The sequence below is a fragment of the Nansenia antarctica genome (genome assembly GCF_963989245.1).
Source record: "Nansenia antarctica genome assembly, chromosome: 19".
NCBI classification, from domain to species: domain Eukaryota; kingdom Metazoa; phylum Chordata; class Actinopteri; order Argentiniformes; family Microstomatidae; genus Nansenia; species Nansenia antarctica.
Genome location: NC_137692.1, coordinates 14525317 through 14540316, shown reverse-complemented (window position 1 = coordinate 14540316; position 15000 = coordinate 14525317). Strand labels below are relative to the sequence as shown.

The 15000-nt window shown below is 46.9% G+C and overlaps 1 protein-coding gene across 1 annotated transcript in view; it reads right to left on the bottom strand.

Moving 5' to 3' along the window:
• Window positions 1–13470, bottom strand: part of dock10 (dedicator of cytokinesis 10) — a gene marked incomplete at both ends in the record, with an annotated part of 41969 nt that extends 28499 nt beyond the window's left edge. The window contains 12 exon segments of the mRNA XM_080548960.1: window positions 1–157; window positions 295–378; window positions 634–719; window positions 1407–1635; window positions 2135–2269; window positions 2828–2965; window positions 3211–3283; window positions 4892–4974; window positions 6060–6071; window positions 6073–6150; window positions 6579–6698; window positions 13294–13470. The exon segment at window positions 1–157 is cut by the window's left edge and continues 2 nt beyond it. Coding sequence (XP_080405086.1) covers window positions 1–157; window positions 295–378; window positions 634–719; window positions 1407–1635; window positions 2135–2269; window positions 2828–2965; window positions 3211–3283; window positions 4892–4974; window positions 6060–6071; window positions 6073–6150; window positions 6579–6698; window positions 13294–13470 — 1372 coding nt within the window.
• Window positions 13471–15000: the final 1530 nt, after the last annotated feature.

Here is a 15000-nt window from a genome sequence, read left to right as displayed (position 1 = left end):
TGGTCACAGGGCCAGTCTCAGTCTCGTTGACGCAGCCCTGCAGCGTGAGGTTGAGGGTCTGACAGGTGATCATGAGCCTCCTGCCCAGCTTCTCCTCAAACACACGGACGGGGGGGCTCTCCCCCAGGCACTCCCCCCCCCGCAGAGCCCTCAGCACCTGACACACACGACCGACCAATCAGCATCAGAGTTACAGACAGCTGCGCTATCTAACAGTGCTATGATAATAAGCCAGAAGTGTCTGGATGTATTCTGTCTGGCCCCTCCAGTACAGGGATGTTGCAGGGTACTTACAGGGGTGTCTGGGTCCAGGGAGAACAGGTTCAGTCTCTCTTCACGTCTAGCAGATCGCACGCCCTCCTCTGTCTCAGACACGTACTGAGAGATCAGACAAACAGACCAAATGAAAAAGACCAAATGAAAGTGGAACAAAAATCAATAAGGAAAAAATTATAATCTATCAAATGTGATGAAATTTTTTACTTTGTACCATTTAGAGGTTAGGTTTGCTTCTTTTCACTTAGATATTAATTGTTAAAGACCATTTTTGCACCCCACTGCAAGTCTCAACATTTCCCTCAGGTATAAATAAAGTTCATTTCAATTCAACCCTATTCAACTACTGGCGCCGACCTTGGCCAGTTCTGGGTTGATGCTATTCTCCAGCGTCTCTCCGTTGTCAGTTGAACAGACGTCAGTCAGTGACAGTTCAAACACACCTGAGGAGAAAAAGAGATAAAGTATGTTATATCAATACTTAATGGGGAAAAGCAAGTCCTGCCCCCATCGTTTAGAGCTCTCAGGTCTTCTGACGCTGGTTTTCTCTGTGTACCACATGTACAAAAGAAGAGATTTGGTGAGGCTGCATTCTCATTTTATGCACCCAAATTGTGGAATGCACTGCCAGTTTACATTAGGGATGCAACCTCAGCACATTATGTTCAAGTCAAGACTAAAAACCCATCTTTTTAATATTGCATTTAAATTAAAATAATTAAATTAAGATTATATAATATATATATAAAGCACTTTGAGCTGCAACGTTTGCAGGAAAAGCGCTATACAAATAAAGTTATTATTATTATTATTATCCCAAAAAGGGACTTCACCCGGGTGACTGTGTTATTATTATTGGATGACACAACCCCTCGTAACTCGTGGCTAATGGGACGCATATTGAAAACATTGCCCAGACACCAAAGGGTTTGTGCCAAGTGTCCATGTCAAGACCAAGACCAAGACCAACATCCTGCAAAGACCCAAACTCTGCTTGAGGCAGACTGAAGAGGAATCTAGTAAAAAAAAACTTTCTGTGTTTTTAAGTTGTTTTTATAAGTTTGGCCCCATTCAGTTTTTTTAAGTAATTGTTCTGTCAACAATAAGGGTCTGGAGAACACTATTGTTACCCTGCCGGGAGTCGCTGAGGTCCACACTCTTGCGGTCCAGAGCCTGCCCGTCGGGGGGGTTGATATTGCGGTCGGTCGTGGGCCCGTCGTGGGCGGCGGGGCTGATCTGCAGGATGCGGGTCAACGTGTTGATCCACTCCTCCATGTCCTGCTCACTGTCCGCTGCCAGCACGAAGTAGGTCACCTCGTTCATCTTCAGCTCGAACGCGTGCTTCCTCAGACGGTTGTTCTAAAGGGGGGGGGGACGGGACGGACATCAGTGTTACATTGCTATGTTAGGATGAGTTTACAATCCCCTACTGTAGCATTTCGTCATGTGTGGTGTGTGTGTGTGTGTGTGTGTGTGTGTGTGTGTTGATAGTCAGCTAAAGCTACGTTTTGTAGTGTGTACCGGGTTCGGTAACCTTGACTACCTCTCTTAGACTTTAATTAGCTTACTACCTTGTTAAAGAGTCTATCACTTACTCACATTTTTTAGAGAGTTTCTGACATAAACAGAAACCTATTTATTTTTAAGTTAGACAATACATTCTTGATATCTATTTTCCCGTCCGCCTCTGTTTCTTTGTTCCCCAGGTTCATTTTGTTGTCACCCCCCTCATACCTCCCCCCATCCCGTGGATATTATTTGGGGATGTAACAGTTTGTATATGCAGTGTGTGTGTATGTGTGTGTGTGTGTGGGTGTGTGTGTGTGTGTGTGTGTGCGTGTGCGACTGCTCTACCCACCTGGACCACACCCGTACATGAGTCCAGGAAGATGCAGCCTTTGGGTTCTTTAGAGATCTTCTCGTCTTTGTAGAAGTTCATGATGTAGGAGTTATCAGACAGCTGAGTCAGCTGGAAATACCTCCTCTTGAACGACTGCAGGGACAAGAAAACAGATGTAACCATTTAACACTAGGACAGCTGCGTCTATTTCACCTACTCTTAGCTCCGCCTCGGGGGTCAAATGACCATAGTCTTTAGAATGGGAAGCTGCTACTTACACACAAAGACCACTAGTTGGCGCCTCTTGTCAATTAGCCTGCCTCCTACACAGAAAAACTGCAAAATACCTTTATACTAGCTTATCCTGGTGTGCATTTGAAAATGTAAGGATACTGGGTGGTAGAACGCACATATCTAAGTCATGAAAGGAAGGTCCTGAGTGCAAAGGTATACATGTTTTAGTAGAGGAAGCCACATTAACACTATTTAAGCCTCAGTAATTAATACATGTGACTACAGGACGTGAACCGTGTGGTCATGTGATCTGTGTCAGAACAGCCTTGGGCCATGAATGAGAGAGAGAGAGAGAGAGAGAGAGAGAGAGAGAGAGAGAGAGAGAGAGAGAGAGAGAAGAGAGAGAGAGAGAGAGAGAGAGAGAGTGAGAGAGAGAGAGAGAGAGAGACAGAGAGAGAGAAAGTCCCACTTCCTCACCCGGACAGTGATGCTGTTGTTGACAGTACTGTTGAAATTCCCTTTGTGAAGCCACCCACACCGAAACACTCCGATTCCCCCTCCTCCTCCACCTCCTCCTCCCCCTCCTCCTTTAGATGAGGACAGAGAGGTTGTGTCCTGTGAACCCAAAAGGATCATAATTCAACCATAATAATGTAGAACATTAGTTCCTCAGTTCCACCCTCAGATACACAGATAATGCTTACTACCACTAACACAAGGCCCATGTGTCTGTCTGGTCTGGGGCAAAGACACAAACAGAAATATGGGGGCGGCTGTGGCTCAGGACGTAGAGCCGGCGTCTAATGATCAATGAAAGTGGTTATAGGCTTGTCGTAGAGTGGTCATAGAGCACAGCTGACCTCGTCCTTGTCCAGGTCCTCATGATCGATCTCAAAGGAGTGGGAGGGCAACTTGTCTGCCTTGTACAGCTTCCTGGAAGAGAGAGAAAGAAGGAGAGGTGCCTTCAGTCATCATTCATGTGTGTGTGTGCGTGTGTGTGTGTGTGTGTGAATCATGGTGAACAACTGTTGAGTGTGTGTGTGTGTGTGTGTGTGTGTGTGTGTGTGTGTGTGTGTGTGTGTGTGTGTGTGTGTGCGTGTGTGCTGCCTTCAGGGGCTGGGCAGTCTTTGTGTGCGTGCAGAAAGTGTTTTTGTTTCAGAAATGGTTTTGTTTCAGATACTTTAGAAGGACTTGCTTAACCTTTCCTGGTTCTGCTGGGTGGACGATCATTGCAATTTTGACTATTCCATAAGGTAACATAACTAAGCACATTTCATAACAAAACAAGTACTATTTTTGACCCAGGACTGATCTGATCAAACTTTATGTTGAGACCTTCATTGACATGAACTACCCATTCTAAACCCTGCTAACAGAGCCATTCTGTCCTTCTGTGTGAGAATCATACATGACGTTTCTGTCCTGGTACATCTGAGTCCAGAGGTCATGTGAACTGACCTTTCAGGTCACCATAGCAACCCAGGGGAAAGCTGGGAACATTCCAGCGGTTGTCAGGGGTGAAAGGTCACTGATCTGGGACTGTCTTACTGTTCTGAGTCTGTCTCACTGTTCTGAGTCTGTCTCAGTGTTCTGGACCTGTCTCACTGTTCTGAGTCTATCTCACTGTTCTGGACCTGTACCCCTGCACAAGTACACTAGCACACAAAGAAAATGGAGGAATAATTGTGTGTTCCACATCCCTAATATAGTACACATGACACACAATTGTGACACGTTCTAGACTTCCAACAACACGGAAATGTATTCACATTTTTGGAATGAACGGTCCGATCATTACATCAGATCCCAATATGAGGACCAAAGCAATAGAACGTGTCACAATTACAAACAGCTGAATATAGTAGATATGGAACAGCATCAGAGACATAATATGGAACAGCATCAGAGACATTCTTTATATGCATGCTGCAAAGTCTGTGTTGCGCCCACTAGACTCTGTCTGTCATTCTGCATTACGTTTCATAACTACGGCTGGGTACTCCACACCACATCATTGCAACTTCTACAGTTTATCTGGTTGGCCTCCACTATCAATACGTATACAGTTTGTCTGGTTGGCCACCACTATCAATACGTAGACAGCATTCTCTTTAATGTGCCAAATGTTAGATCTGAATTTGGTAAAACCGCATTCTGTTACAATGCTCCATCAAGGTGGAATGTACTTCAGAAAAAGTTGAAACTTAACATGTTCATTCCACTCTCTGACTTTAAACTGTGTGTTACGGAGACTTTGAATCAGACGTGCAAATGTGCTTAGGTTATCTATGTGCTTAGGTTATCTATGTGCTTAGGTTATCTATGTGCTTAGGTTATCTATGTGCTTAGGTTATCTATGTGCTTAGGTTATCTATGTGGTTAGGGTGTCTGCTCACTGTCTCTGTTGTTACATACATACTATACTGTATGTGGTGTCTTTTTAATTAAGTGCTGCTTTTCTTGGCCAGGGCTCATTTGAAAAAGAGGCTACTGTCTCAATATGACTACCCTGGTTAAATAAAGGATTAATAAAAATAGTACCTGGGCAGTAGGCGATGATCTCCAGCAAAGTCTTCATACTTGTAATGGACCACGTGCTGCTGGGAGTTGTAGTACTTACAGGCCTTGAATAGAGCAGGAAGAGCTTTTAATTAATACATGTCTGTCTGTCTGTGTGTGTGTGTGTGTGTGTGTGTGTGTGTGTGTGTGTGTGTGTGTGTGTGACTGTGTGTGTGACTGTGTGTGTGTGTGTGTGTGTGTGTGTGTGTGTGTGTGTGTGTGTGTGTGTGTGAGAATCAGCCATTGGTTCCATGTCACCTCAGAGACCCACAAGCTTACAGAGTTACAAGATTGGACTCAGGATTAGATTAATCACACCAGAGGACCTGAATTAACACACGGTCCCACGAGCTTGAATTACACTCTCTCTCTCTCCCAGTCTCTCTCTCTCTCTCTCTCTCTCTCTCTCTCTCTCTCTCTCTCTCTCTCCCTCTCTGAATTAGTCTCTCTCTCTCTCTCTCTCTCCCTCTCTGAATTAGTCTCTCTCTCCCCCAGTCTCTCTCTTCCTCTCTCTCTCTCCCTCTTCCATCTCTCTCTCTCTCTCTCTCCCTCTCCCTCTCTGATTTAGTCTCTCTCTCTCTCCCTCCCTCTCCCAGTCTCTCTCTTTTTCTCCAGTCTCTCTCTCTCTCTCTCTCATTCTCTCCCAGTCTGTCTCTCTCGCTCCTCCCAGTCTCTCTCTCCCTCTCCCAGTCTCTCTCTCTCTTTCTCTCCCCAGTCTCTCTCTCTCGCTCTCTCCCAGTCTCTCTCTCCCTCTCCCAGTCTCTCTCTCTCTCTCTTTTTCTCCCATCTCTCTCTCTCTCTCTTTTTCTCCCAGTCTCTCTCTCTCTCTCTCTCTCTCTCTCTCTCTCTCTCTCTCTCTCTCTCTCTCTCTCTCTCTCTCTCTCTCTCTCTCTCTCTCTCTCTCTCTCTCTCTCTCTCTCTCTCTCTCTCTCTCTCTCTCTCTCTGTCACACACAGTCTGGTGCATGCATTCTCTGTGGCTTCACATCCCCTTTCCTGTTTCAGATCCCTTTCTCTCTGCTCTCTCTCTCACACGCACATGCACACACACACACACACACACACACGCACCGGCACACACACACACACACACACACACACACACACACTTCCCCGCTGCACCTCCTCGACGACCAACACACTTTACACACCTGTCTGACCAAGCAGACATTCAGCTTGAAGCTCCGCCCCCTCAGGTACAGTCGACTGCAGCGTCCGTCTCTCCAGAGGCACCATGGAAACCTGGAGGGGGGGGGAGGGTGAGGGGGGTGGGGGGGTGAGGGGGGAGGGGGGAAGGGGAGAGGTGGGGGGTGGGGGGGGGTGGGGGGAGAGGAGGGGGCATTAGCCCGGGAGAGAGGAGACTGTAGCCTAGTCAGGTGATGGAGGCTTCTTTTTTTTCCTCATTCCTTTTAGCCAAAAATTGTCTATAAGACATAAAATGTATCAACTTTAAAAAGTACAAGTATAAAGGTATAAGTACACACACACGCACACACAACACACACGCACACACACACACACACACACATACATACATACACATACACATACATATACACATACACACACACACACACACACAACACACACACATACATACATACATACATACATACATACATACATACCTACATACACACATATACACACACACACACACACACACACACCGTGAAGTCATTGTCAGGGAAAAGGAGCAGGTCTCTAAGGGGGTCCTCCTTCAGCTCGTCAACCAGATCAGAGATGACAGCCTCGTAGTCCAGAGGGTCAATCAGCTTGGGTTTCTCATGCTGCAAGCCAACCAGACAGACAGACAGACAGAGAAACAGAGAAACAGACAGACAGACGTTATTTCAAGTGCATTTTACACAGGTGTTTCAACACGCTTTACAAAGACGTGACAACATCCCAACAATTTAAAAACATAAAAAATATATCATATAATATGTCATAAAGCAATATGAACACAGTGAAATTGGTAATAGGGGAGGGAGAGTTGCTACAGGAAACCATATGCAGAGTCTTGAGGCTGGGCTCACAGGGACAGGCCCTGTCGAAAAAGCCCTGTCTCCAGCTGACAGCTGTATATTTGTTACGCAAGCAGTCCAGCATCTTTGGATCTGAGGGTGTGAGTAGGTTGGTAGGGTTTGATCAGGTCTACTAAGAAGTAATCAGGTGCAAGACCATTTAACGCTTTCTAAGTTAGCTAAGACCTTGAAATCTGTTAGCTGTTTTACTGGCAGACCAGAGTTGAGATGATCAAATAGGGGTGATGTGATCACTTGTTCTGGTTCTAGTCAGAAGTCGAGTGACTGGACCAGTTGCAGACTTCTTATGGCTGTGTTGGAGGAACCAGATAGCGATGCATTACATTAGTCAATTCACAGTGACGGTTCTGAAGGTGAGAATCAGTTTCTCAGCATCATGGGACGATGCAAGATTCCTGACCGTTGCGACATTGCGACGGTGAAAGAAGGCAGCTCTGGATGTGTGTGTGTTTGATGTGTGCATTGAATGTGAGCTCAAGGGTCAAGGAGGACACCAAGATTATTGACATTATAATTTGGTACAACACAGCAGCAGGATAGGCCTCTCAAAAGCCCATACCTACATCCCCATGCGATACCAGCATTGTGAAACAAGGACATATCTGTAAATATGTCAATAGAATTTCGACTTCCTGAGCTTTTTAGTGCTGAGTCAGATCTGAAGAATGTAGTTTCCAATAAGTCATTACGTGACCTAGTGGTAAAGTACCAAAGGCCATGATTCAGTGCTACGCACACCCCACCAGAGGCCTATATACTAGCCTACTAAATATCTACGCACTCCCAACCAGCCTACTAAATATCTCTGTGTAACAAAGGATCAGAATAGTTCAGTTCTAATTAACTTCTTCATTCAACAGTCACTTTTCACTCTCTGGTTCTCTATCCAGGTTCAACACGCACACACGCACGTGCACACGCACAAACGTGCGCACACACACACACACACACACACACACACACAAACACATACTGGTGTTGTATGGGGACCGCGAGAGGCAGGTTGTTTTTCCTCCCCCTTCTGACCACAGGTTGCTATAGCGATGACGATGACGAAGACTTTCTGCTTCTCTCGGAAGGACAGAAATAGTCTCTGCAGGTCGAATTATTTTGAAGCAACTTCAGTCACTCACCGCATCTGATTATGACGTGAAATATCTTTTCAATAAATGATTTTTCTTGATTATAACGAGTGAGGGTCACAGCAGGATGTGGCCACAGGTATACATCAGTTTGTAAACAAACACTTCAAAACATGGATAAAATTAGACTTTTTATCTCACGGAGTTCTTGCATCCATAGCTCTCTCTATGAAATTGAGAGTGGTTACATTTCTCCAGCCCCATCCCTCAGCTGTTTACCAAAAAAAGTCTGTTTTGTTGTAGCTTGAACTCCAGACTGCACCCTTAACAACCGTGTTAGAACGTTAAGAACCATGTTAGAATACTTCATTTGTTCTTTTAATTATGAAACAAGTGTGGACAGACAGGGTCTTAGTTAATGACCAAGAGACAGACGTATGGATGCGAGTCTCTGCCGTCCTTTTAAACCCTGACCAGCTACAGAACGTGTACCCAGCTCTCCAACCCCTCTGGGATCATATCAGCACTGAACATTTCTCTCTTTAATGGCTAGAATTCTGAACCATCACTGCATGTCACTCAATAACTCAATAACTCCACATGTAGGGCGTATAACCTATCTACCTAGCTAACCAATGCTATGCTGGTTCACCTCACACACAGGTACAGCAGAGAAAGGAAGATGGAATTCCACACACAGACAAACAAACACACACACACAAAAACATTCAATTGTATGAGTAAGTGTGTCCAAACGTTTGACTGGTACTGTATACGCCGCACAACCATACAGAAAGAGAGAGAGAGAGAGAGAGAGAGTTAGAGTGAGAAAGCATACATACACAGCTCAGGCGGTTGAAATCGTCTCGTACACGTTTGCTTTTAAACTTCTTCCTGAAGGTGATCTTACTCCTGAAGCTCATGGTAGGTAACCCAGGTAGGTAGTTTAAAGGTCAGAGGTTAAGGGTCAGACAGATAGAGGGTCACGGCTTTACAGTCTACAGACAGAGAGACATGCAGACGTGTATTCTAGCAGCCTGAAGCAGAACTGACACGGAGACTGACAGAACTGACTGAGCGCATGGCCAGGAAGGAAACTAGTCTGATGTCACAGACATAGAGGGGGGGAGTGAGAGAGAGTGGGGGGATGAAACTGATAATAACAGTTCAAACAGCAGACCTATCTTTCTCTCTCCCTCTAGATTTCGTTCCATTGTCACTGTTCATTTCACATCTCAAGCTCCTGAGGAGTGAGACAGTCGGTAAGATTGATAGTGTGTAAATGCCTGTCAAACCAGACATACGATATACGTATGTACGTGTCTGTGTCTGTGTGTGTGTGTGTGTTCAACAGATTGGAAATATACTGTAGGCAAAGCAAGGACAGGCACCATTACTGTAGACACTCTCACATACGACACTAATGCTGATACAGTGACGCGAGGGTCTACAGTGACCACTTCCCCCCTGCTCTCCCACCACTGAATGCTAACTACGCCGTTATCAGTCAAACACACAGACAGACAGACAGACACACACCCTCTCTCTCTCTCTCTCTCACACACATCTGACCTCAAGCTTCCTGTGTAGGAGTGTGTGATGTGTGTGCAGGTGTCAGTGTGTATGTGAACGTCTAAGGGCGCCCACACGCATGCACGCACACACACACACGCGCGCACACACACACACACACACACACACACACACACACACACACACACACACTTCCCTTGAATTAAACCTCATTACAGAACAGAGAACTCAATTTGAGGAACTGTCCTTTTAATGTGACGTCCTCATCATCAGAGTGAGTCACTGGTTTAGGAGGGAAATGTAGCGTTCCCCTCGCATCTGTGTGAGGTGAAACACACACACACACACACACACATCACAGAAGCCATGCATGCATAAATCACAGCTAGAAAGAACAGGTGCAACCTCCATGGTGCCCTCTGTTGGCACTGTTGAAGACAAGTAGAGACATCTACTTGTCACCCTCCCCATCCGGCCCATTCCACCCCCTCTGACCCCCCAGCCCCGCATAAAATACCCCTCCCTCCCGCTTTTCTCTCTCTCTCTCTCCATCCCACCCTCCTCTCATTCCCGTCAATCCCATCCCACCCTCCTCTCCACATCTTTCCTTCCTCCTCAGCAGGGCAGAGGTTGATGATGATGATTATGATGATGATGATGATCCCTCACAGTGATCTGCAACGCCCCCACCCTGGACTCCTTCAAACTAGCCCTCAAAACCCATCTGTTCTCCAAGGCATTTGGCCCCTAGTCACTGTTTTAGTTTTTGCTTTGTTTGTTTTCTGTTTTGTCTGTCCGTTTCATCCCCTTGTACAGCGTCCTTGGGTTTTTGAAAGGCGCTATATCAATTAAAGTTATTATTATTATTATTATTATTATGATGTGTTGTGGAGGATAAACATAGAACACATGGTAGAGAGAGGGGTGGGGGTGAGGGGGGGAGAGGGGTGGGGGGCACCTGTATAAGTGGGTGGAAATCCTCTCCAGAACGGTGATCAGTACAGTGCATTCAATAAGACATAGCAACTGATACAGAGTAGAGAGAGAGAGAGCGAGAGACAATACAAGAGAGAATAACAGTGAAGAGAGTATAGAATGTATGACGACCTATACTACGGTGCACGACAGCTGAGCGCATGATATGTGGCCCAGTGTTCCCGAAACCAGACTGCAGAGCAGAGACCAGACTAATACAGGACATCTGGTTCACATCAGGGTGAAAGAGAGAGAGAGAGAGAGAGAGAGAGAGAGAGAGAGAGAGAGAGAGAGAGAGAGAGAGAGAGAGAGAGAGAGAGAGAGAGAGAGAGAGAGAGAGAGAGAGAGAGAGAGAGAGAGAGAGAGAGGGAGAGACAGAAAGAGAGAGAGAGAAAGCAAAACGAGAGAGGAAACATAATTCTCTCTACTCCATCGAACTATTAGAAGTAGAGAGCAAAGAGAGAGGAGAGGGGAGAAGAGGAAGTTATGGCATTTTTCTTTTGACACTGATGTCCTTGAGTTTGGCTTAACACCCCAGGAGGCCTCTTTATGTTCCACAAAAGGAGCAGGGTTCGACAGAACAACCCGTATTAGAACAGGGTTTTGCATACTGGAGGAACAAGGGGTGGGGACAGACAGGGGGTAGAGGGGAGCCTCGAGGTAATGGAGGTAGAGAGAGAGAGAGGAGAGGAGAGTAGGGGACGAGGATAGGGGGAGGGGGGGTTACAACTAACACCCTGCCAACAAGAGTCTGACATTTTCCACTGAGTTCCTTCAATATTGCCAGCCCAGGCTAGCTCTCAGAAAGCACAGGATTCCAGGAAAACAGCTATCTGTCCCAGACCAAAGTATGACACTAGCATACGGATGGGCCAGCAGACAGACACTGGTTGATATTCTCAGAACATTGGCTGTTTCACATCTAGAGAGAGGAACAAATTCGGCTCCATTTCACTGGGATTATGGACATATCACAACATCATTGATAGTATCACAGTAGTATCACACACATCCTGTCACACCTACTAAGTTTGAGCCGAGTGGTCAGGACTCAAACCTCTGAATGTAGTATATACTATCAGTACTGTGTACTTCAACACCATCATCCCCTCCAAGCTGGACACCAAACCCAGAGACGTTGGGTTTCAGCATCTCCCTCTGCAACTGGAACCCGAGACTTCCTAACCGACAGACCCCCAGCTCGTCAAGTTGGACAACCGCTCCTCCTCCACCCTGACCCTGAACACCAGCGTGCCTCAAGGCTGCGTGCTGAGCCCCTTCCTCTTACTCCCTCTTCACCTACGACTGCGTGCCGATGCATGGCTCTAACTCCATCATCAAGTTCGCAAATGACCCCCACATAAGTGATAAGTAACAACGACGAGTCGGGCCTACGGGGAAGAGGTCCAACATCTGGCAGCGTGGTGTGGTGACAACAACCTGGCCCTCGACACCAGTAAGACCAAGGAGATCCTTGTGGACTTCAGAAAAACTGGGGGGCTGTGTACACTCCCTCATCTACATCAATAAGATGGAGGCGGAGCGTGTTCCCAGCTTCAAGTTTCTGGGGGGTCCATATCTCCGAGGGACCTCTCTTGGAACTGCATCACAGTGTGGTATGGCAATTGCTATGTGTCCGACCGGAAGGCAACGGGTGGTGAAAACGGCCCAGCGTATCGTCGGCACCAAACTCCCTACCATCGAGTCCATCCAGGCAGACTGGTGTCGGCAGAGGGCGGCAAACATCATCAAGGATACCTCGCACCCCAGCCACGGTCTGTTTGATCCTCTACCATCTAAGAGACTCAGGAAGTACAGGATTCTCAGGTCCCGTACCAGCAGGCTCCAGAACAGCTTCTATCACAGAGCTGTCACTCTGATAAACAATACTAGGATGGTTGCACATCCTTGGTTAATGTGATCACTCTATAACCTTTGCACTATGATGTGTATAATACTACCTTTGCACATACTGTATATTGCACATTGTCTCTTGATATAGCTTCTTTTATACATCTGCACATTAGATAGTGTACATAAGCTACCACACTGTACAAGCTACCTTAACTGTACATAGCTCATAACTGAATATACCTCTAAACTAAACTGATGTTTACAATACTACCTCTGCACATACTGTATATTGCACACTTACCTATCACTACCATTGTCATGTTTTATATCATGTTCTTATATGACTGTTTGCACTTCTGGTTAGGTGCTAAACTGCATTTTGTTGTAGAGTACTATATGACAATCGATGACAATAAAGTTGATCTAATCGAATCGAATCGAATCATCAGGCAGAAACATACAGTATATTTAGACCAGTCTAGTATACTTGGTCATTCATTCATGCATTCATTCTGGACGATTATCTAGACCTTCTTATCAGCAGGCCATTAGAGAAGCACATAAACCAAGAAGAGAATTTTCCCACAGAAATGACATTCCCTGGCTCTGACTCCTCCATGCCCCCCCCCCTGCCTCCATTTCCGCCCCAGTTCCCTCAGAGGGGAACAGCTCCCCCTCAGCCCTCCCTCCTGGATCATACATCACCTTCAGAGGGAGAAACGGCCTGACCAACAGAGAAAGGAAGAGAGGGGGATGGAAATGACAGACGAACAGAGAGAAAGGCAAGAAAAATACATGACCAAAAAACGACTTCTAGCTCTCCAACACACACACACCTACCCAGACCCTACTCCAAACGAGAGGAGAGGGGTCTGCGGCCTGCATGACGTTACCATGACAATGACGGTGAAGGGTCGGCAAGGTGCGGTGATGGTGTTGCTGTTCTCCGGAAGCGGGGTATCCTGAGAGAGGCGGGATCCCCTGTCCTGGCGGGAACACGTGTAGGTGCAGTTGGCTCCTCCTACAGAGTTAAGGGCGTTGAGGAGGACCACACTGGCTGAGCAGCCCATACCCACAGTCCTCCCCTGCAGCCAGAACCCAGCCCCTCACACCCCCTAGCACTAACCCAAGCTCTCTAGTCTAGGTTCAACCAAGGTCCCCCACAGCTCGAGTCACGCCAGGTTAACCCAGACCTACACCGGCCTTTCAACTCAGCTGCTTCAGTCCTGCCTGCCTCTGCTCTGCTGCTCTGTTCTACCCTGCCTCCTCCTCCTCCTCCTCCTCCTCCTCCTCCTCCTGCTTCTAATGCTGCTGCTCTCCCCTCCTCTCCAGCTGAACTTGCACACACACGCACACAAACACGCACGCACGTGCGCGTGCACACACACACACACACACACACACTCACAGTGGCAGCCTTGTCTCTCTCACACTGCAGCTGTACACAGCTGGCCCAATCACAGCCCACCATCATAGTCAGCTGACCAGAACCAACAGCCAACACACACACACACACACACACACACTCCTTCCGCAGTGACTGAGAAAAAGATGGTGAAACGACAGGAAGTTGATCCAAGTTGGAACTGTCAGGGAACTATATCATGCCGAGAATGTGTCTGTGTGTGTGTGTGTGTGTGTGTGTGTGTGTGTGTGTGTGCGCGCATGCAGAAATCACTGCAGCTGTAACTCTGTTGTTTAACTATGCAAACCAGACACACAGGATCTCTCTTTCTCTCTCTGAAGAGTTGAAATGGAGCTCACAGACCAGGGAGAGGGAAAGAGAGGGGATGAGGAGACACAAAGAGGGGGAGATTGAGTGCACTTACATTTGGAACCTGGAACTGTACTACAGTCAAATCTAGGTTAGCATGGTTCTACACCATGGTGAGGATCAGAGTGTGCCTCTCGGGACTGTGGTTAGTCTGGGAGGTAACTTGTCGCATTTTGCTTCCATTTGCTTCAAATTTGAGGATCCTACACCAGTGAAGTCCTCTCCCCGGCCGAGTCGTACCAAAGACTATCAAAATGGTACCTGATGCCTCCCTGCTTGGCACTCAGCATTACAGGTTGGATTGGGGTGGTAAGACCCTGTGACATACCAGCGTCATGTCCAGGACTACGGAAACAGGAGACTCCTCCTGCCCTATGGGCCGTTAGGCGTGAGAACCATCGGTTCTCAAGGCTACTTACTTACTTACTTCCACCAGTGAAGAGGCAGAAATCAATAGGGCGAGTCCATGTTTAACTGGAGTTAACTAGACTCAGAGACTTGCGTGAAATGCTTGAAACATGTTCGAAGCCTAAAAGAACTCTACTAAAAGAACTCTACTAAAAGAACTCTACGGCGTTAGCTTGCTTGACCGGCATGCAGCTGCTGCAGGTGGTGCAGGCTTGCAGCATGACTCATTGATAACCATGACGACTGATTTACTTGTGATTGACAGCGGTCGTAGAAAGGGACATGTGACGCTAGCAGTATAGTTCGGTGGTAAGAGGGTAACATGACTGAAGGGTGGGTGGGGGGGGATTATTAGATGGTGAGCATCAGTTCAAGGACTGTCGAGGAAATCGGAGCACCCATGTGACATTCCTACATG